Source organism: Loxodonta africana, chromosome 3 (genome assembly GCF_030014295.1).
Source record: "Loxodonta africana isolate mLoxAfr1 chromosome 3, mLoxAfr1.hap2, whole genome shotgun sequence".
In the NCBI taxonomy this organism is placed as follows: Eukaryota; Metazoa; Chordata; class Mammalia; order Proboscidea; family Elephantidae; genus Loxodonta; species Loxodonta africana.
Window position 1 is genome coordinate 75,836,424 of NC_087344.1, and position 23,670 is coordinate 75,860,093.

General features: G+C 46.2%; 1 protein-coding gene across 8 annotated transcripts in view; it reads left to right on the forward strand.

Annotated features, from left to right (window-relative positions):
- The window catches only part of MACF1 (microtubule actin crosslinking factor 1), a 257,548-nt gene that overhangs the window by 179,098 nt on the left and 54,780 nt on the right, over positions 1-23,670 (forward strand). For 7 of the 8 annotated variants that reach the window (XM_064281771.1, XM_064281766.1, XM_064281767.1 and 4 more), the window contains 3 exons: positions 21,174-21,335; positions 21,531-21,701; positions 22,861-23,027. In XM_064281771.1, the coding sequence (XP_064137841.1) occupies positions 21,174-21,335; positions 21,531-21,701; positions 22,861-23,027 (500 nt within the window). Of the gene's footprint in view, positions 1-6,538; positions 13,880-21,173; positions 21,336-21,530; positions 21,702-22,860; positions 23,028-23,670 lie in introns of those variants that run through there. The other variant, XM_064281773.1, reaches the window with a different exon arrangement.

A 23,670-nucleotide genomic window follows, 5' to 3' on the forward strand; every position in this document is an offset into this window, starting at 1 on the left:
TAATCAGTGATAAGAATTGCTTTAGTAACAAAACGAAATCCTTTTCAGAAATCTTTTCTCTCTGTATTATTTATCCTACCTCCTTTTTTCATAATGGAGAGGGGAGACCTGCAGCAAGATTACTTGGAGGGTCAGCCCAGGGGATTGGTTTCATGGAAATAGCCAACCAACTTTGTGAAGGTCATGCTACCCTGGAACTGGAACAACTGGTCAGTCCCAGGGGGAAGCCCACCTCATCACTTTCTCAGGAAAGCTTCCCCTGAACCTCCAGGCCAGGTTGGACCCCTTGACCCATGCTGTCATGACACTGTTTGCTTCTCTTTCAGAGTACTTACTGCAATTGAATCAAAATGAATGTCCCCTTTACTAGAATGTAGGCTTCTGACCATGTCTTGCTCATGGTCAGTTCCTGGCATAGTTTAGGGCACATAGTAGATTCCAATAAATATTTTTTGAATGAGTGAAGAGAATCAAGGGTACAACCTTGTGAAATTACTTACCTTAAAAGGTCAGAAAGAGGAGCCTCAGAAGACAAAGAAGGACTGGTTAGAAAGGTAGCATTATGATAGCACAGTGTCATGGAAGCCAAAAGAACAAAGTCTTAAAAAGAGAGAACCAATACTTTCTCACTGCTTATCCTGAACCCCTTGTAATCTGATGCAGCCCCCATCCCTCTGCTAAAACAGTTCTTTTGGAAGTATTCACTGACTTCCTAATTGCCAAGTCTGCTGGTCTTATCTAACTCATTAACCTCTTCAACCTTTATGGTAGCATTTAATGGCATATCTTCTTTCTTAAAACCCTCCTGTCTGCTTACTTCCCTGTCAGTGCACTCTCCCCATTCTCTTCTCTGGCTGCTTTTCTACCTTCATTTTTTGGTTTGCCTTCCTACCTCCTAAATGCATGTGGTTCCTGGAGTTCTGTCATCTGCCCTCTTCTGTCTACTCAACCCCTGGGATATATGTCCAGCCCTCATGTTCTGTGGGGAACCCTTCCAAATCTATCTGTAGCCCCAAATTTGAATCTCTTGCGTGAGGGACCCTTGTGGACATCTCCCCATGGTTAGCCTCTGAGTACTTCATACTCAGTATGCTCCAAGTTGCAAGTGTCATCTACAAATACTTCCTCCCTGCTGTTGTTTTGTAATGCTACTATGCCCTCAGTAACCCAAGAGTAATACTATAGTATTATTTTAAATTTATTTTTCCTCTTCACTTCTACCTTCTATCTGGTCAGTTGCAAAGTCCTGATAGCACGCCTCTGCAATTTCTTTCACAGCCCCCTTCCTTAGTTTCACTAGTTCAGGCTTTTCTTTTCTTTTTTTTTTTTAACCTCTTGCCTAAACTGTATAGTCCTCTTCAGCTGATTGCTCGACCTTTAACCTTCCCCATTTACCATCTGTTATATACATATAAACACAAATGTGGTATCAGAAGACCTGGGCTCAAATCTTGGAAGTTTAGGTATTTAATAACTGTGTTACTTTAGACGAATAAGTTTACCATCCTGTGCTTCATTTATAAATTAAGGATTTGGATTTTTAAATGAGTCGCTATATAATAGATGGCAGTTGAATGAGCATCTAGTCACAAATTTTTAGGAGACCTTCTAAGCACCACTTTTATAACCCTCTTATAAGTAGCTCTTATAACCCCTTGATAAGTTTAAGAACAAATTCTGATATAATGATGATTTTCTGAATAAAGCATAAATTTCTTGTCTTGGCATTCAAAAGCCTTGGCAAACTGGCCTTGATGTACTTACCATCTTGTCTTAGTCATCCAGTGCAGCTATAAGAGAAATACCACAGGTGGATGGCTTTGATAAGCGTTTATTTCTCACAGTCCAGTAGGCTAGAAGTCCGAATTCAGGGTGCCAGCTCCAGGGGAAGGCGTTCTTCCCTCTGTCGACTCTGGAAGAACGTCCTTGTCATCAGTCTTCCCTTGGTCTGGGAGCATCTCAGAGCAGGAACCTCAGGTCCAAAAGGGCACGCTCTGCTCCCAGTGCTGCTTTCTTGGTGGTATAAGGTTCCCCCTGTCTCTCTGCTCGCTTCTGTCTTTTATATCTCAAAGAGATTGGTTTAAGACACTACTTAATTTTGTATATCTCATCAATATAACTGCCACTAATCCATCTCATTTCATCATAGTGATAGGATTTACAACACATAGGGAAATCACATAAAATGGTGGACAGTCACACAATACTGGAACTCATGGCCCAGCTAAGTTGACAGATATTTTGGGGGGACACAGTTCAATCCATGACACATCCTGAGCTCTCATTTTCCCCTTCCCCACATCTTGCACCTAAGTCATGCTGAGCTAAAATTTGCTCCTTTAGGTTTCCATACTTTATAGCCCTGGCCCTTCACTTAGAAGTGCTCATCTTCACCATCTCTGTATATGCAAATCCTAAGAGTAAATGTGATTCCCTGACTCCGCTTGCCTTCCTTCCTCCCATCCTTCAGTCACTTCTTTTCTAACTTGCAACGCTCCATGCTTTGGTCATCACCACTGTCTTGGTGACTATGAGTGTCTAAAAGAGGGATTAATACACTGTCTTTTGGAAAGTACACTAGCAGGAAAGGGCTGACAGGGGTCATGGGAGTTCCTGCAGAGTATGTGGAAAGTTTTCTCATGGGTTTGGGAATACATGTGAGCTCAAATAGCATCAAAATGCCATTTAAAACAAGCTTCACATCGTGCTGTATTGCTTTATGAGCCACTCTGTAGCCCTCTTTATAATAATGAAAGCACTAAAGGATGATAGTGACTGATCCCCAACAGGTTCTGACTAATACTGTGGAGTTTCCACTTGCCGCTAAATAATGCTTGTAAAGCCTAGAGATCCTAAGATGAAAGGCATTTTGTAGATTTAAAATGTGCAAGATCCAACCAGTCCTCTCTATCCTCCTGTACTCAGAATTATTTCTCCAAGAGGAAGAACACTCATCAAGGATACTGAAGAAGTTCTGTCCCTGGATGAAAAGGCAATATAGAATCTAACAAAGTGTGGCTCTGGGGTCTTCCAGTTGTCCTAAATGAGTAGAGAATTCTCTGAACTCTGTAATCAACTAACTGAAAACTAACGTGGTTGCAGGGGTGGAGGAAGCATCTGAAGAGGTTCTCTGGAGTTCTCTGTATTTCTCTTCCAAAAAGTTTACACCCAGCATGTGAAATGAACAGATGCTTTTTTTGTTGTTGTTAGAGTTATCAGAGTAACAAGAGGCTGAAAGCTGTATCAGGTATTTATTTCAGTTACTGAGATGGCTCTTGGCAGAGTTCCACATACCAGAACTAAGGCCAGACTCATGAACAGATAAAAAAGATGTGGAGAAAAGAGACCTTGTGCTTCCCCTCTTGATTTTTTTCCAAACACATACTGATTACGAAAAAGGAGAGAGGCACTGAGAAAGCACTCTTTGGCTTGATTTTGTTGTTGTTGTTTTTTTGGGAGAGAAGGCAGAGTTGGTCTACTTTATGTAATCTCTAGGCTGTGTTTGAACTTCGGTGGGGGAGTTCTGTAATTCCTAACACCTCTATCGGAATGTGACTAAAGCTGGTAAGTAATTTGAATCTGAATTTAACAGTTGCTGAAACGTTCCATTTATTTATTTATGTATAGTTTGGAGTATTGGTGAGAATAAAGTCAATAGGTATGGGGAGGGATTAATTAAGAAAAGACTGAATTGATTGGCACTTGACTTGGTGAGGAAACAAGAAAAGAATTCAGACCATGAAGTTTATGATTCCACATCAAGATCATACTTTATAATAGAATAACCACCCACCCTTAGTCCAGAGCCAGAATTCCTCAGATTCTTCCAACCAGAAGGGCCCTGGCACGCTAGCCAGTCTGTTATGATATCTCAACACTTTAAGTGAGTTTATTTGGCCGGGGAGATTGGCTAGTGAAGTTGGTCTCGACTTCTCTGGGCTTTTCCAACTGTACTGAATAATTAAAGGAAAACTAAAACCCAGATTCCCTGAAGAGTTAAATAGCAGACCTGTAAACTGGTCAAGCCTTAGGATCACAGTGTGTCAGAGTTAGAAGGGATCTTAAAACTCATCCTGAAGAAACTGGTGGAGGATTTGTAAATCTGTTTTCCCAAATCCCTGCCAAGTGATTGCTTGAATTTCTACTTAAACACCTCCAGAGTCAGGAATGTGACCACTTTAGGGAACACCCTATTCTTTGAATACCTCTGAGAAGGCTCTTTGTTGGAATTGAAATCTGCCCTGGATCTTCATGTGCCAGCTTAAGAAGACACCCAGAACAAGCTTCCTTCCTTCCTCCCACATCCCAGCCCTTCAGATATTTCATGTTGATCACATTGCCTGGAACCTTCTCTAGGTCAAGCATCCTTGGTTCTTTCTACTGTTTGTTCATCACAGGATGGGACTTCTAGCCCCCTCCCTTCTCTCTCCGTCTTTCTCAATGCCTTGCATTGTAGTACTAGGAGAACACAGGATTCTGGGGCAGCTCCTTTAAAAGTTCTAGAATTAAAGAGTATTAAAACTAGAAAGGCTGTCAAGACACAACCTAGTCTGCTTTCCTTTCAGTTTACAGATGGGGAAAAAGTCTTGGATTTGAGTGGGCAGTTCATCAACAGCAGCCTCTTCTGAACTGAGAAACAAAGTGTAAAACATTTTGCCCAGTGAAAGTTGCTTAATTATGATCACAGGGTTCAGCCAACACCTCATTTTTGGGGAAGACCTCTCTGACTCCCTAAGAAAGCCTAAGGCTCAGGTCAGGGCTCCACTGCTAGGTCTCCTTACATCACCTATTGGCAGCATTTGTTGTGTGTGTGAAGGACAGAAATAACTTTTGCGTAAGTTTTATCATCTGTATTGACATGATCCAACAGGGATTAAGGAAGTCTAACAAACTTTCTTTTTTTCCTTCATAAAATCAGGGAATGGCTTTCAAAAAGGGGCAGAGTATTGCTTCCCTTCAGAAATGCAGCTGCTCTGGTGGACAGTTTCCTGGGTTGCCCTTTGTACTTTATTTGTTTACCGTCACCAGGTGACTAGATGGCTTTTCTAAAAGCCAAAAAGCTGTGGATGGGGTTGTAGGCCACTTTACTATTTAGACGTTTTTAGGACTTGAACTACACTGAGCGCACTGCTTTTCAGCTGGCCCCCCGGCTCGGGTTTCCTTGGATGGGCATAGCAATAAAGGAGTGGGGCGCTGCTTGGGCGTGGGGCGCTGCTGCCGGCACCTCCGCCGCCACCACCCCCCTTTCCTCAGTCATTGACACTGCTCAGGTCTGTGGGTGGAGAAATCCTGGTGGGAGAATATACACGAGGCGGGAGGGAAAAGGTAGAGTGTGCCTAGAGTTTATCCAATAACTTGGTCTCCAAGCGTGGTCGAATTCCTTCGGACTCCAGGAAGGTGCCGTCTTTAAGGCTTGAGTGTTCCTTGGCCAGGCGGAGGCTCTCTAGAGGTGACATTGGAGGGACTACGGACTAGCCTTTGGCGGCGGAGCTGGAGCCGAGGGGGATGCAGACGCCCCTACCCACTTCACACACACACACACACCCCTCCCCCAGCCGGCACGATCCTGCCGGCAGATGGGGCCCGGAGTGGCCCTTGCCAGAGCCGGCTGGCTGGGGGGAGGCGGGGGCGCCCCTTCTGGGTTCGCTCGCCCTACGGCTGGGCTGGATGCCTAGCGGGTTGGGGCGAGGATCGGGCGGCCGGGGGCCGGGCCAGCGGCAGGGGGCGGGGCCCTCCTTTGTCAGGGGATTTGCGCGGCGCGGCGGAGACTCGCGCTAGTGCCGCTCCCCTCCTCTCGCCCTCGCGGGGGCGGTGCTCTGCACTCCGGCCCGGAGGCCCGGGGGGCGTGGGCTTCGTTAGCCTAGCGGATGGCGCCCTGGGTTCCTCGATCCAAACCCTGCAAAAGCCCCTCCTTCGGGGCCTCGGCTTCCAATCCTCTCCGCCGGCCCCCGCCCTGGTCCCTCCGGTCGCTCCTCTTCTCTGCCCCCACCCAGGCTCCGCCTCCGCCCTCCTCCCCTTGGCTCTCCGCGTCGCCCGCTCCCAGGCTTCCAGGGGGGCTGCCCGGGCGGGGCGGGGCGGCGCGGCGCGGGGAAGGGGGAGGAGAGCCGCCCGCCAGCCGAGCACTCCCAGCGAGCGGCGGGCGGGCCAGCGGACGGGCGAGCGGCGGGCGCGAAGAAGGAGGGCTCGCCCCCCGCCCGGCCCGAGCAGAGCCTTTTGTTCCCAGCCAGAAGTTTGCATGCCGGGACCGTGACAGCTGCGGGTGGGAGGACGACGGGGACGCGGGGCTGGCGGCGACGGTGGAGAATAGAGGCGGCTGCTTGACATGCAGCCCACGGCGCGGCGTCTGCGGGCCGGGGGGAGGCGGCGCCCACAGCGCACGGGACTCGGCTGCCGGAGGGACAAACTAACTTCCTGAGCGCGGAACCTGAGGCCGGCGCGGCCGGGAGCCACCTGCCAACCTGCGGTGAGGCGACCCTGGCCCTCTGGGCGCGCGGCATGGCGCGGGGGAGCGGGCCGCGTTGAGCGAGCCCCTCCGACAGACCGTCGGCCGCTACTGCAGTTTGCCCGCCTTCTGGAAGGCCCGGCGCGAGCTTCACTCTCTTTCTTTTGCGGCCACAGCGCAGGGCTGGCCTGGGAGCCACAACAATGCCATGATGTTTTGGAGACAGGAAGCCCCAGGCTGGCCCCGAATGAAGGACTTCCTGTGTTTAAAGTTGCAGGAATATCCGCCGACGAGCCCAGTTCAAATGCAAACACCCCAACTAGGGAGGACGAATGGCTAATTCAGACCAGCTGGACTCTCCAGGGCTGGAACTGAGGATAAAATGAAAGGAATTCTTAGGAGCTTGGGCCATACGTGAAGACTAGAGAGGCTGTGCCATTGTTACTAACGGACACAATCGGTGTAAATTCGCTGCCTCCAGTTCTGCTACGGTGAGATGTGAGTGGAACTAGATATTGAATAAGACTTGTCGATATCAGATAATTCTTGCTGACTGGATAAGAAAGAACAGGGCTCCTTTTTAAAAAAGCCATACAAGGAATTATGTTTGTTGATTAAATCATATCATTTATCTGCCTGCAACTATGAGGCTGCTAGCCTATGTGGGAAAAGCTGGTCGGCTTAAAGCTTCTCCCAGAATGGTTCCAAAGTGGGACTTGCACGCCTTTTCTGGAGGGCAGATGCACTTGGTGGTTTGGAGTATAAGTATGTAAAAGGATTTTTAACTTACGCAGAATGCATTTTGGGGGAACTTGTGAAAAAACTTTTAAAAGATTGGTGGTTCATCTTGATTGAAAAAGTATGGGTAAGCCACTCAGCAGGCCAGACTGTTTAAGGCAGAACCCCACCTGCCTGGGGAAAGGAGAGGAAGAGGATGGCTATATAGAGGATTGCTATGTTCCTCAGCGGTCTATATATGATACAATGAGGATAAATGAACAAATTGACCAGGGGTCAAAGCTTAATCAGACTTCAAAAAGCACCATGGAAAAGATGGAAGGAAGTACTATATCCAGCAATGGTACGTTAGGAGCAGCATCTAATGTATTTGAATCTCGAGCACCAGAAAGCAAAAAGCTGGATGAGAGAATAATCTTTGATGCACTGAAGCTAAGCAGCGATGTGCAGAAATCAGCACCTGTGCCACCCAGAAGGCGACCAAATGCAGAACGCAAAGATAATGTTAACAGGAGATCTTGGAAGTCCTTCATGCCACCCAACTTCCCAGAATTTGCAGAAAGGATGGAGGCTTCTCTCAGTGAGGTTTCCGAAGCTGGTGCTTCTAATCCTTCCTTGCAAGAGAAAAGAGAATCTAGTTCTGTATTAACAGAAAGTTCTGGTCATTTGGACCACAGGGAACCTCAGGCAGAGTCAGTCACTCTGGAACATGTGCCCAAATCCATAGGAATTCCAGAAGTGCCGGATGTGAAAAACTTAAGTGGAGACTGCCAGAACTTCAGGTTACAGCAGCACAGCGAGAGCTCTCCCCGTGAATTCCAGCCTCTGGAATCAGAGACTGCAGCAGCAAGTAGTAACACAGATGTAATGCAGGAACACAGATTCTCAAGTGCTACCTGGCCCAGGGCCATGAAAAGTTTGGCTAAGGAAGGCTTCAGCGAGAAGCAGCACCCCCTTGGGGACACAGCCTGCACTATGGAAATGCCACCTCTCTCCCCTTGCCTAAGTGAAGAGCTGTTGGATCCAGAGTTGCATATTCTCGTAACCCCCAGCCTGAGAGAGAAAACAGAGTCTGAGCTAAAGTTTGAGGAGGATGAGCGATGGATCATGATGGAGGCTGAGGAAGAGTGGGAGGAAGAGAAACTGTCAGACAGAGGAAAGACTTTTCTAATAACAGATGAGAAAAAGAACAGCCTAGCAGATATTTTTGAAGAAAGGGAACAAACAAACTCTGTAGCTGTGGTGGAGGATAAAGCCAATTGCTCAGCTGCTGTCTTGACTTTTGACCACCCTCGTCAGATTTGCTCTGATGACCCACAGCCAGCTAAGGACCACTTGGCTTCTGTTCCCAAGGATTCACCCTTTGATTACAGTTGCGTCCTCTCAGGTGAGGGTGCTGTACGTGAGACTGAAAACAGAGCTGCTCAGGGGCTAGAGCGTCTTGTTTCAGATTCAGAATGTATTGTTGGTCCTGTCGATGCAGAGCAGCTCTCTGATACAGATTCAGTGCAGATGTTTCTTGAACTTGAAAAGGAGTGTTTATGTGAAGAAGAAGTCATGCCTGTAGTTGAGCTGGAGAATCAAGCCTCTTCTGAAGGGCTGGCCCCATTCCAGGATGCAGAAGATTCACATGTAATGAGTTATTTTCCAGGGGCTGCCTTAGAAAAGGAACAACATGTAGGTTTTTTAAATGTAAAGGTAAAGGACTGTGATACTGGATTGGATTGTGAATATTTTAATGCCCTGGATTTTTCTCAGGTGCCTAATACAATAGAACTTATTACCCATCCTGATACCATGAGGAACGCTTCCACTATTAGCAAGGAGGAGTGTGAAAAAGTGCCTTTTAGCCCCAAGACTGTAGAGGAATTTAAGTTCAGATGCTCAGCTGACCTGGAGTCACTAGGAGAGCTGGACCTAGAAAGATTATCAAACTCTGATCACAGGCCTTATTTTGAAGAAAATTTATCAAGCTCTGTTACTTCTGAGCTGGCCAGCGAAAATGGCAATTTGTCCCAGGTTGACTGCAGTCACATTGAGGGGAATGTTGAGGAGTGTGTTGAGAGGGTCTCCCTTAGTTCTGCTTTGGACTATGAACTAACAGATGTTACCTCAGAGCCTGAAGTAGAGGTGTTATCATATGGTTCACATTTACTAACAGATGAAATGCATTTGGAAGGTGAACAAGGAGCTATTAATCAAGGAAGTAATAGCCTGACTTCCTCAGGACACATGGACCCTTGTAAATTGTTGTCCGTGGAGAAACTTTGTGATGAAGATGGTGAGGCAAAAGAATTGGATTACAAAACCAAGCTTTTGAAGGATCAAGCCCCAACACATTTTCTCAGAGACTTCCCAGAGCAAGTCTCCCCGAGTCTTCAGAGGAAGTCCTCAGAGTCAGAGATTCTGAGTCTGCACCCTCTGGTTGGAGCACTGAGACATAGCAGAGACGGAATGGAAACTGTGAATGATATCAAGCTCCAGCCGAATGTGGCATCATCAGAGGGAGATGAGATGGAAATGAGAGGCTCGGATTCATTGCTAGGTAGCTTTCAGGAGGAACAAGTTACCAAGGCTGATAATATTGTACCAGTTTTGGAGAAATGGATACCCAGTCCACAGAGACGTGCCCCAACTACTGCAGCATCTACCCCAGAGGACGATGTCCCATTTGTTGCAGTGCCTGCCCCAGAGGGACCTGCTGCCTCAGCTGCTGCAGTGTCTTCCCCAGGGGGGGCTGCTGCAGCTTCTGTGGGGTCTGCTCCAGAGGAGGATGTCCCAGCTGCTGCAGTGGTCACCACAGAGGAGGATGGCCTAGCTGCTACAGTGGTCACCAGAGAGGAGGATGTCCCAGCTGCTGCAGTGGTCACCAGAGAGGAAGATGGCCCAGCTGCCGCAGTGATCAACGTAGAGGAGGATGGCCCAGCTGCCGCAGTGGTCACCGTAGAGGAGGATGTCCCAGCAGCTGCAGTGGTCACCAGAGAGGAGGATGGCCCAGGTGCCACAGTGGTCACCAGAGAGGAGGATGTCCCAGCTGCCGCAGTGGTCACCAGAGAGGAGGATGGCCCAGCTGCCGCAGTGGTCACCAGAGAGGAGGATGTCCCAGCAGCTGCAGTGGTCACCAGAGAGGAGGATGGCCCAGGTGCCACAGTGGTCACCAGAGAGGAGGATGTCCCAGCTGCCGCAGTGGTCACCAGAGAGGAGGATGGCCCAGCTGCCGCAGTGGTCACCAGAGAGGAGGATGTCCCAGCTACTGCAGTGGTCACCAGAGAGGAGGATGGCCCAGACGCTGCAGTAGTCACTACAGAGGAGGATGGCCCAGCTGCTGCAGTGGTCACCACAGAGGAGGATGACCCAGCTGCTGCACTGGTCACCACAGAGGAGGATGTCCCAGCTGCCGCAGTGGTCACTATAGAGGAGGATGTCCAAGCTGCTGCAGTGGTCACCATAGAGGAGGATGTCCCAGCTGCTGCAGTGGTCACCATAGAGGAGGATGTCCCAGCTGCCACAGTGGTCACCATAGAGGAGGATGTCCCAGCTGCTGCAGTGGTCACCATAGAGGAGGATGTCCCAGCTGCCGCAGTGGTCACCAGAGAGGAGGATGTCTCAGCTGCTGCAATGGTCACCATAGAGGAGGATGTCCTGGCTGCTGCAGTGGTCACCATAGAGGAGGATGTCACAGCTGCTGCAATGGTCACCAGAGAGGAGGATGTCCCAGCTACTGCAGTGGTCACCACAGAGGAAGATGTCCCAGCTGCTGCAGTGGTCACCACAGAGGAGGATGACCCAGCTGCTGCAGTGGTCACCATAGAGGAGGATGTCCCAGCCGCTGCAGTGGTCACCATAGAGGAGGATGTCCCAGCTGCTGCAGTGGTCACCACAGAGGAGGATGGCCCAGCTGCTGCAGTGGTCACCACAGAGGAGGATGGCCCAGCTGCTGCACTGGTCACCATAGAGGAGGATGTCCCAGCTGCCGCAGTGGTCACCAGAGAGGAGGATGTCCCAGCTGCCGCAGTGGTCACCAGAGAGGAGGATGTCCCAGCTGCCGCAGTGGTCACCACAGAGGAAGATGTCCCAGCTGCTGCAGTGGTCACCACAGAGGAGGATGACCCAGCTGCTGCAGTGGTCACCATAGAGGAGGATGTCCCAGCCGCTGCAGTGGTCACCATAGAGGAGGATGTCCCAGCTGCTGCAGTGGTCACCACAGAGGAGGATGGCCCAGCTGCTGCAGTGGTCACCACAGAGGAGGATGGCCCAGCTACTGCACTGGTCACCATAGAGGAGGATGTCCCAGCTGCCGCAGTGGTCACCAGAGAGGAGGATGTCCCAACTGCCGCAGTGGTCACCACAGAGGAGGATGGCCCAGCTGCTACAATGGTCACCACAGAGGAGGATGTCCCAGCTGCTGCAGTGATCACCACAGAGGAGGATGGCCCAGGTGCCGCAGTGGTCATCACAGAGGAGGATGGCCCAGCTGCTACAGTGGTCATCACAGAGGAGGATGGCCCAGCTGCTACAGTGGTCACCACAGAGGAGGTTGACCCAGCTGCTGCAGTGGGCACCAGAGAGGAGGATGTCCCAGCTGCTGCAGTGGTCACCACAGAGGAGGATGGCCCACCTGCCCCAGTAGTCACCAGAGAGGAGGATGTCCCAGCTACCGCAGTGGTCACCAGAGAGGAGGATGGCCCAGCTGCCACAGTGGTCACCAGAGAGGAGGATGGCCCAGCTGCCGCAGTGGTCATCAGAGAGGAGGATGTCCCAGCTGCCACAGTGGTCATCAGAGAGGAGGATGTCCCAGCTGCCGCAGTGGTCACCATAGAGGAGGATGGCCCAGGTGCCACAGTGGTCATCAGAGAGAAGGATGTCCCAGCTGCCGCAGTGGTCATCAGAGAGGAGGATGGCCCAGCTGCCGCAGTGGTCATCAGAGAGGAGGATGGCCCAGCTGCTGCAGTGGTCATCAGAGAGGAGGATGTCCCAGCTGCCGCAGTGGTCACCACAGAGGAGGATGGCCCAGGTGCCACAGTGGTCACCACAGAGGAGGATGGCCCAGGTGCCGCGGTGGTCACCATAGAGGAGGATGGCTCAGGTGCTGCAGTGGTCACCACAGAGGAGGATGGCCCAGGTGCCGCAGTGGTCACCATAGAGGAGGATGGCTCGGGTGCTGCAGTGGTCACCACAGAGGAGGATGGCCCAGGTGCCGCAGTGGTCACCATAGAGGAGGATGGCTCAGGTGCTGCAGTGGTCACCATAGAGGGGGATGGCCCAGGTGCCGCAGTGGTCACCATAGAGGAGGATGGCTCAGGTGCCGCAGTGGTCACCATAGAGGAGGATGGCCCAGCTGCTGCAGTGGTCACCATAGAGGAGGATGGCTCAGGTGCCGCAGTGGTCACCGTAGAGGAGGATGGCCCAGCTGCTGCAGTGGTCACCATAGAGGAGGATGACTCAGCTGCCGCAGTGGTCACCGTAGAGGAGGGTGGCCCAACTGCTGCAGTGGTCACCATAGAGGAGGATGGCCCAGCTGCCGCAGTGGTCACCATAGAGGAGGATGGCACAGCTGCTGCAGTGGTCACCAGAGAGGAGGATGGCCCAGCTGCCGCAGTATCAGCCCCAGAGGGGGCTCCTGCTTCAGCTGTTGCAGTGCCTACTGTAGAGGGGATGGTTCCAGTTGCTGCAGCGACTTCCCCAAAGGGCACTAGTCCAGCTGCTGCAGTGGCTGTCACAGAAGATGTTTCAGCTGTTGCAGACCCTTCTGCAGAGGGTAGTGCTGCAACGGCTACAGTGCCCACCAAAGAGGAGGATGACGCCCCTGAGAGGCCTGTCACCCCAGCTGCTGCAGTGCCTACTCCCAAGAGGCCTGCCGCCCCAGCTGTTGGAATGCCTGTCCCAGAGGAGGATGACACCCCAGCTACTGCCTTACCTGCCTCAGAGGACACCCCAGAAGGGCCTGCAGCCCCAGATGTTGGAGTGCCCACTCCAGAGGGGCATGCTGCCCCAGATGTTGGAATGCTCACTCCAGAGGGGCCTTTTGCCACAGCTGCTGAAGTACTTGCCCCAGAGGAGGATGACACCCCAGACAAGCCTGCCGCCCCAGCTGCTGCAGTGGCTGCCCCAGAGGAGGATGACACCCCAGATGATCCTGACACCCCAGCTGCTGCAGTGGCTGCCCCAGAGGAGGATGACACCCTAGATGATCCTGCCGCCCCAGCTGCTGCAGTGGCTGCCCCAGAGGAGGATGACACCCCAGATGATCCTGACACCCCAGCTGCTGCAGTGGCTGCCCCAGAGGAGGATGACACCCCAGATGATCCTGACACCCCAGCTGCTGCAGTGGCTGCCCCAGAGGAGGATGACACCTCAGAGGGGCCTGCTGCCCCAGATGTTGCATTGCCCACTGCAGAGGGGCCTGCTGCCCCAGATGTTGCAGTGCCCACTGCAGAGGAGCCTCCTGCCCCAGCTGCTGCAGCGCCTGCTGTGGAGGAAGTTTTCCCTGCTGGAGTCTCCTCTGTGGGAGATACTGCCCACACTGATTCAGTGCCTGTCTCAGAAGGAAGAATTCCTGTTCAGGTGGAGGCTTCCCCTGCTGGAATGTGGATCAAGAAGGACCTTGATTCCCCAGCATTTGGGGTAAAAGAGATGACTGGCACAGTGCTACATGGGCAAGTGCTTCTGACTGCAACTGATGGATTAAGTTCAAATGAGGTAATTGTTGTTCGTTTTGTTGTGGGGAGGGGTATGGGGATTAAAGTGAGATTTGCAAGCTCTCTGACTTGGTAGTGATAGAACTAGCACAGACAGTCCTTTCTTTAGTTCTTTTTGGGTCCCCTGGGCTGACATTTTCTGGTCTTTCAGTTTATGGGGAGCTGGTGGAGATTAAAATATATCTTACATTGGTCGGGTGGAAAAAAACTAAGTTGAACTCAGTTTTTTATTCCAGTCAGCCAAGCTTAAGGAGAACTAGAATGTAAACAGCTATTGATTTTGAAAAAGATGATTAGCAGGTGAGGGTGATTTCTGCTTTTGAAATACACAGGAAGCCTGTTGTTTCCTAAATTACTGACCCATGGCGTCTGCAGCCAGGTATAGGCCAGGTTGTGGGCTTTGGAGTTAGACCTGGGGTACTTATTAACCACTCTGGGAAAATTATTTACAAATTCTGAGTCTCTGTTTCCTTCTTTGTTAAGGCAGAACCCTGGGAGGATAGAATGAGATAGCACATTTAAAACATCAAACATATTAAGATTTGAATCACTGACAGTTTTCTTCCCCTTTCCCTTCAAATGGATATGTTGGTTAGTTGAAAGAATTTACCAGAATAGGTTGAGTCAAAGCCATATGTAGATACCTGAATAACAGCAATTAATTCAAATGTGTATTTTTTTAAAGCCACTGAAAAATAAAGAAGTATTTTAAGTCATCTTGTCAAACTGCCACTGTCCTTAAGCAAGTCACTTTTCTTTCTTGGACCGCTTGCTTCCTGATCTATAAAATAAAGGATTTGGGCTAAATGTCCTCCTGGGTCTCTTTGAGCTCCAAAATTCTAAGATTCTTAATGTTAGAGAACAGAATGTTAGGAAACAGATAGGAACAGTGTTCCACCTCCCTGAGGAATTTGAGATTTGCAGCTTTCTACAGTTAACTGCCCAGGTGTTGTTTGGTCAGTAGTAAGGCATGAACTAGTTAGAGCTAACGCTAAGGGTCCTGGATAACTGAGTTAGTGAGGATGTTGTTTTGATTTTGCACCATCCCTAGGACCCAAAACAGTGCCTTCTTCAGAGTAGGCATTGACTGTTAACTGACTGAATGAGTGAATAACAATTTCCTGAATATCCAGGAATACTGCAAGAAAGACAGGTACTCTCATCCGCCCGATTGTAGGGCCTTTGGAGGTAGCCCTAGTCAGCTAGAGCACCAATTAAACATACGCCTCAGCAACTAGAGGCCTGGTTGCATAGTGGTGAAGAGCTCGGCAGCAAACTAAAAGGCCGGCAGTTCAGATCCACTAGCTGCTCCTTGGAAACCCCAGGGGGCAGTTCTACTCTGTCCTATAGGGTCACTAGGAGTCTGAATCGACTCGATAGCAACAAATTTGGTTTTGGGCTTTTTTTTTTTTTATTTGGATATCAGCAGCTAAAAATCATTTTGAATGTGGCCCATAAGGTGCCAACTTTGCCACAGATCCTCAGGCCTAGCTGAGTTGTGGTTTCTCTTCGGGGATTCCCATTTATTTTGTAATACAGCATAAAATTAGAGTGCATCATCCTTCAGCTGAGATTGACGAATTTGATTCGGTTTTCTGAGTTTTACAGAGTTTGGAATTGATGCCAAGATCCCCATAACCTGTCTAAAGTCCCAACAGTAAGTCAAATGACAGTAAATTTCTTCCACTTGCATTCTCAATTGCCCAGAATATTTCTGGAATAAAGCCTACATACAGCAGTAATCAATGAAGTTAAATTTGTAAGGAGCCGATCAATTCTACATAAAGGGGAAAAAAAATCCAGGGAAACCGTTAATATCTATGTCTGAGATCTCTGTTCCTCCATCTACAAAATAAGTGGATGGGGCTAGATAATGTCTAAGTCATTTTAGGAACTGTTACCAGGTATAAGAGAGCAGTGGTGGTTCAGTGGTAGACTTCTCACCGTCCACGTGGGAGACCTGGGTTCAGCTCCCAGCCAGTGCACCTCATGCACAGTCACTGTCTGTCTCTCACTGGAGGCTTGCATGTTGCTATGATGCTAAACAAGTTACAGTGGAGCTTACAGACTAAGACAGACTAGGAAGAAAGGCCTGGTGATCCCAAACCAAACCCACTGCGTCAAGTCAATTCCAACTTATAGCGACCCTGTACAACTGAGTAGAGCTGCCCCATAGGGCTTCCAAGGCCGTAAATCTTTATGGGAGCAGATTGCTACATCTTTCTCCCGTGGTGCGGCTGGTGGGTTTGAACCATGGACCTTTCGGTTAGTAGCCAAGCCCTTAACAACTACGCCACCAGTGGTGCTCCTCCTTGGTGATCCACTTCCCCAAAAAGCCAGCTAGTGAAAACCATTGGGATCACAACCGCCTGATCCCATTGTGCATGGGATTGTTATCAGTCAGGGGCTGACTTGACAACAGCTAACAGCACAAGTGACAGGAAAAGGAAATAGCCCAGCTAGAAGATTACCCATTGTCTTTGAAGGGTAGTTAACTTTTTGGAATATCTGGAAGCAAACAGACACCTACATCTGTGTGCAAAGGAAAGTAAGGTCTAAGCCATTGACTCAGCCAGGACTATTAACCAGTAAGAATATAGACTATTTTGAGAATATTTATTGAAAAAATATCATTATAGAGTTAACATGAGTACACAGATTTTACTAAGTTGGTGAAATACTGAGAAAGAAATTTTCTGAGATGAGAGCTGTATTGTATGGATTCCATTTCTACCATTTTAAGAGGGTTCTTGGAGGCAACTGAACCTATCAGTTTTATGCGTAAACACACACAGAATTCAACAAATGATCCTACTGGAATGTATTTAGAATAAACTACTTTACATTACTTTAGATCTTTTGTGTGTGTGTACATACATCCATACGCACATGTATATACAAGATTTAAGTAGTTAAAGACTTTCTAATAGACAATAACAGAAGACTGTGTGTGGTAGAAGCAGCAGAATGCCAGAACGGTTTCTATTTCTTGCATAGGATCCTAGGCCCACTGAGAGCAATTTGTAGTTATTTAAATTCCCTACTCATTTTTAAACTTTTTCAGTCTTATTCTTAGTTACTGGCTCAAAGGAGGGAAAAAAAAAATGTTTTGTATAAAATTAAAATTTGCCAAGTGAGTCTTTTTGAGACAAAATTGAGGAAACCCACAATACCACTTCAGTGTTTGAATGCTTAGCTCATCAGCAGAACCTTCATGGATTCTGCTCCCTGGATAAATATTTATAGAGTCCCTACTACTCTGTGCCAGGTACTGGGGCTCCTGTACTGAACAGAACTGACAGGTCACTGCCTTCATGGGACTTATGCTGTAGTGGGGGTAACAGACATTAATCAAAAAAATCACACAAATATATACAGTAATTATAAATCATGGCAAATGCTTTGAATGAAAAGTAACAGCTATGACAAGAAATTATAATAGGGTGATTTAATTTAAATCAGGGTGTCAGGGAAAGGATTTTAAAACTAAAAGATGAATAGAAGTTATTTAGGCAAAGAGTCAAAGGGAAGAGAATTCCAGACAAAGGAAATGAAAGCTGAGAAGAGCTTGGCATGTTAGAACTAAAAGAAGGCCAGGGGGCTAGAACACAGTGAGCAAAGGGGAAGAGTGCCTTGAAGTTAAAGCTAGAGAGGTAGAGGGGGTCACATGTTGCAAGGACTGAGTAAGAAGTTTCAATTTTACTTTAAAAGACGTTGGAAGCTACTGAAAGATTTTAAGTAGAGAAGTGGAATGATTTGGTTTACATTTTTTAAAGATTACTCCCAGCTTAAAGATAGAGAAAAATGGTCCACACTGACAGTACACATTCCCAACATTACTGGGTGTTTATAAGTCTCAGGTTTCTTTCGTATTATATTTTATTAGCTTGTATTACAATAGTTGCTATGGAATACAGAAGACACTGAATGGTTTGCAAGTGAAAACACAATCTCCATGACTACTGTCTATATTTGTAGGTGATCAAGGACAGAGTGGAGAGTCCTGCTAGGTTACTGCAATTGCCGAGGTGGCCTGGACTATGGAAGTGTCAGTGGGTTTGAAGATAGTTGTATATTGCAGATAAGATCACTAAGACCTGATAGTGGCTTATGTGTTGGGGGTAAGAGAGAGGATACAGTAAGTCAAGGATGATGTCTAATTCCTGATTTTTATAACTCAGTGGGTCAGGAGTAGTAAATTGTCAGTTTAGGGAAGGAACAGATTTTGAGGGAGGAAAAGTGAGAGATACTCTTTGGTTTTGGAACTGTTGGTTCAAGATTCCTGTGATTAATTTGTATAGAGATATTAGGAAAGCAGTTGGATATGTAGATTTGAAAGTCAGACCCAAAAAACTCATTGCCGTCGGATCAATTCCTACTCATAGCAACCCTACAGGACAGAATAGAACTGCCCCGTAGGGTTTTCTAGGCTGAAATCTTCATGGAGGCCAACTGAAATCTGTACAGAATCTTTTCTCCTGCGGGGCAGCTGATGGGTTTGAACCACCAACCTTTTGATTGGCAACCAGGTGCTTTAACCACTGTGCCTCCAGAGTCCCTTTTGAAACTCAGAAGAGAGGTATGAATTTGAGTCATAGCATTTATCATGGTTAATATTTAAAGCCATGGGAATGAATGGAATTGCCTAGGAAGAGAGTATAGCATGAAAAGAGGGCCCAGGACTGATATCTGCCCTCTAGCCCTCCAGAGACATTTGAAGGTCTAGAAGATAAGCGGAAGAGATCAGAGAACACTGAAAAATGTCAGGATAAAAACTAGCAGAGCTGTAGTATCACCAAAGATAATTAACATGTTTTAAGAAGTTCTTTGGGAAATTTTCTGTTTTATGTCCCTGTTGCATCTTACAGCCTTAGAATAGTTTTTACTAGTGTACTGATGTGGAAAATACCTGCCAGTGCTGGTTAGTTAATAACAGGTGACAGTGCCATTTCACTACAGGGTGTGAAATACTAAGGAGTAGAAATTTCAGTGTATCTGAAAGCACGCATTTTACAAAACAGCTTTATTTGGAACTTGGGAGAAGGAAGTAAGTGTGTTCAAATTTACTTTAACATTGTGTTCAGTTGCGTTCAAAATGTCTAGATAGTATTTAGAGGTAATTTTGTATATTTGTAAAACTTACGAAAAACGATGAGACAGATACCCATTGTCCCTGTCAGCTAATCCATGAAGAGGAGGTGGGACACAAAGGAAGAAATCCCTACTGCTTCTACAGGAAATGTTCATCAACAAAGGAATCTAAAATGTTTTCAAGAATCGGCTCTCTTATATGAAAGATTATTAAGCTATTTAAGTATGCTTTTACTTTTCTGTATCATTTATAGCACTGTCCGTAGAACTTCCTGCCAAGATGGAGATGTCCTGTACCTGTGCTATCCAGAACAGTAGCACTAGCCCATGAAATGTGATCAGTGTGACTGAGGAACTGCATTTTTAATTTTTAAAAATTTTAATTTAAATTTAAATAGCCATATGTACTTAGTGGCTAATATATTGGACAGCACAGAAAGAGATTTAAATATCAGTTGTAGTGCAACAAGGCTTCCGTTATTGGACAAAAGAGGGCCCTTCACGGTGTGGACTTGACATTTTCCCTCTGCACTTTCGGTTTTCTGCCTTTTTTGCCTTTCCAACCCCCTACTCTTCATTTTATTGAACCAAAGCAACTTAAAACATGTTTGTTTTTTCCCATTGCTTGGATGTTTCTGCAGTGAAAACATCTTTAATGTTTGAAAATGGAATTATAGCACTGGCTTCTTCTGGGAACCATTTGTTGGGAAAACAGTCATTTTTAACTGAACTGCCTTGTGTTGCCTAACAAAATATGATATAACCAAATTACAGTGTGAAATGAAGTGCACTTTTTCAGTGCTCCCTGGGGCTTTCCCTTCTGGTGACTCACTTATCCAGCCATAGCCAATTCTTTCGAGAAGCAGTTTCCTAGTCCTAGTATGATCTGTGGTCTCATATAAGAAAAAAACAAACCAGTTGCCATCAAGCTGATTCCAACTCATGGTGACCCGTGTGTGTCAGAGTAGAACTGTGCTCCATCGTGTTTTTAATGGCTGCTTTTTCATAAGTAGATCGCTAGGCCTTTCTTCTGTGCCACCGCCGCCTGGACTTGAACCTCTAACCTTTCAGTGTGGTCTCATATAGGTCTTACCTAAATTTATCATTTTCTTTTACATTTATTTTCATCCTTTTCTATTTTCTGTCATCCTGTGGTCTTAATTGACTCATCTATCTCATTAAAACTGAAGAAACTTTTTATGGAAGGAAAAAGTGGAAACAGATGCAGGTTAGTATAATGTGGTTGATTTATCCTCTGATAACTGAGAGAAATCTGATCCTAGGGACATATTTATTTCATTCTTTTCCTTAATATCTTTCATGTGGCAGAGGTACCACCCTCCTAACCCTTTTTGTTTCCTTTTAGAAATTTCTAAGTCATAATGGAATTTAAATATAGCTACCGTTTTTTTACCGTAAGTATGCAGATTGTTTGTTACATTTATTCACCTTGTTTTAAGATGCCATTGTTTCATAGTGTACATGGATATACAGCATCATTTTTTAAAAAAATATTATGTATGTGTATCTTAGAGTATGTATCTGAAATTGATAAGGAAATTTCTTAATCTTACTGACTGATTTCCTTTTGTAACCAGAGGAATACATTTCAAGATTATTGGGCTTGTCTGGTCTGTGGCCTCAGAACTGAATGAAGTTAAATGGCCACAGGGGAATTAAGCTATGAGGTTGGCATTTTTCATGCTGTTAATATGTTCCGATTAACTGAGTTATTAGTCCTTGTCAAAGAAGAGTAGTGCGTATTTCAGTGATCATTTAAGGCTATTCCCCAGGGTATTTTTAATCTTAAATACTAGTCATTTGGTGTAATTCTTCCCTCTTAATATTGATATACATCACACTTATTTTTATGATATTTTGAGGATGGCGCTTCTTTCTTGCCTTTAGCTTTTTGCATTAAGAATTAGGCAAACAGATTTTAAAACACTCACAAACACAGTAGTCACTGGGTTAAAGACCTAAGTTGTGCCATAACTCTCTGTAATTACATGTCCATAGGAGGTTTACTGAAATATGAAGCCACATGTTATCCTTAATACTACCCTGTGCAAATAACTTGTTTCCTCCTTTTTATTCTTTGCCCTTCTTCACTGAATCATGGATCTCCCAAGAATAGCAAGTCACTGTGTGGTGTAGAGAGTCTGATAGCATTTTGATTAAGTCTTTGATTTACTATTCTCCAGACATTTCAGAAAGAACAAGTGGATCCCCTGCAGATGAAATTGCAGCAGGTGAATGGACTTGGCCAGGGATTGATTCAGAGTGCGGGGAAAAACTGTGATGTGCAGGGTTTGGAACATGACATGGAAGAAATCAATGCTCGCTGGAATACATTGAATAAAAAGGTGAGTGGCGAGGGTACAACAAGGTACTAGGAACAGAGGAATAGAAAAGGAGGCAGCATTTAAATCTAAGATTTAACTGAACCTGAATGCAGATAAAAATTAGCGTTTGTAATCTGTATTTGCTAAAAGGGGTCAGTAGTAATTTAAAAACTGCTGTCTCCTTTTTCATGATGAATCTATGTATCTGTGATACAGGTTGCACAAAGAATTGCACAACTGCAGGAGGCTTTGTTGCATTGTGGGAAGTTCCAAGATGCCTTGGAGCCATTGCTCAGCTGGTTGGCAGACACAGAGGAGCTAATAGCCAATCAGAAACCTCCATCTGCTGAGTATAAAGTGGTGAAAGCACAGATCCAAGAACAGAAGGTGAGTGAGAATGTTGGGACAGTGAACTGTAACAGCCGCAGGGAATGGCAGACAACACATTCGCTTCTAGTCTCAGGAGAACAGTCAGGAGTTTTAGTAGAATCCTAACCTGTTTTCTGTGATCCTGACAAAGAAAGGTGGAAATTTATTTTCATCATCTTTCTTTAATCTTATAACATGGAAGCAGCAGTCAATAAGTCAAACAGTGTAGTGCATTGAGCAAATCTGCAGCAAAAGATTTCTTTAAAGTGTTAAAAAGCTAAGATACCACTTTGAGGACTAAGGTGCCCTGACCCAAAGCATGGTGTTTTCAATTGCCTCATATGCATGTGATGCAATGAAAAAGGAAGACTAAAAAAGAATTGATGTACTTGAATTATGGTGTTGGCAAAGAATATTGATTATACCATGGACTGCCCAAAGAACAAACAAATATGTCTTGGAAGAAGCACAGCCAGAATGCTCCTTTGAAGCAAAGATGGCGAGACTTCGCCTCACATACTTTGGACATGTTATCAGGAGGGACTGGACCAGGAAGAACATCATGTTTGGTAAAGTAGAGGGTCAATGAAAAACAGGAAGACCCTCAATGAGATGGATTGACACAGTGACTGCAACAATGAGCTCAAACAGCAATGACTGTGAGGATGCCACAGGACCGGGCAGTGTTTTGTTTTGTTGTACACAGGGTCGCTGTGAGTCAGAACCAACTCGACAGCATCTAACAGCAGCAACTGTACGAGTTTACTGTGGCACATGTTGGACTGAACAGTTTTATTTGTTCCTGTACCCTATTTTGATGTTTCATCCATAGCTTTATGTTAAGAGGTTTTTGGTTTATTAGGGTTAGCAATATTCTAAATAATGTTGTGTATCATGTACAAGTTTCTGTGTTTTTTGTTTAATTTCCATTTCAGTGCATTTTTCTCTTATTCAAGGGAAGTCACTGCTGCATTTAAAAACTTAAATTGTTTGAAAAGTTTACGCGAATGGTAGGAACTATGCTCTACCTCATGTTTTTTGCGTCAAGGATGAAAAAAAATCCTTATTCAAGTCAACTTAGAATTTAGTGGGTTTTTTTTTTTTTTCCTCCTTACTTCGAACTGAAAAATGACCTATTTAATGCCTCTTTTATTCTCCTTAAATGTGTATACAATAGTTGCTCCAGCGACTCCTAGATGATCGAAAGGCCACAGTAGACATGCTTCAAGCAGAAGGAGGCAGAATAGCCCAGTCAGCCGAGCTGGCTGATAGAGAGAAAATCACTGGACAACTGAAGAGTCTTGAAAGTAGATGGACTGAACTACTCAGCAAGGCAGCGGCCAGGTAAGGCCAAAGGGGTTTTGAGGAACAGGTCAGAGATGGTTTGTTTTATCTTATTTTTGACCTGCTATTTTATCATTGAGATGCTCTAAGAGCTCCTGGAATGATCCATACAGTGCTTCAGAGGGTGTTTAATGACTTTCATCTTCAAGAGGGGTAGGTGTTGAGAGATGAGCCAGAATCACTGTCAGGAAATGAGCTTGAGCTACTCAGTAAACTTCTGAGAACTGGAAGAGATTCAGCACTGTGTTACTGTTCTGCTGCAGTATAATCACAGTTCCATACGACAGATGTATACTCTTACAATCCAGCCAAGTTATTTTCAGAGTTTTTGAAACAGATTTTTTTTTCACTTCATATTTATAAATAGTGCCTTCGATACTTGGAATTGACATTTATCATATTTCTTTTCTATTAGTTTGTCCTAATATTTGCATTAGATGTTTTTGCATCTAGGCACTAGTCTGTGGTTGTGTTTAATATATGGGCATTGAAGAGATTCATGAACTTTTCTTCAATAAGTGGCCCAGGGACAGGCAGTACCCCTTCTTCCTTCAAAGAAGTTTCTTTTCTTTCCATAACTCTGACTGTAATGTCACTTGAACTTAACAGGTCATGTGGATATCTTTATTTGTAGCTTATACTG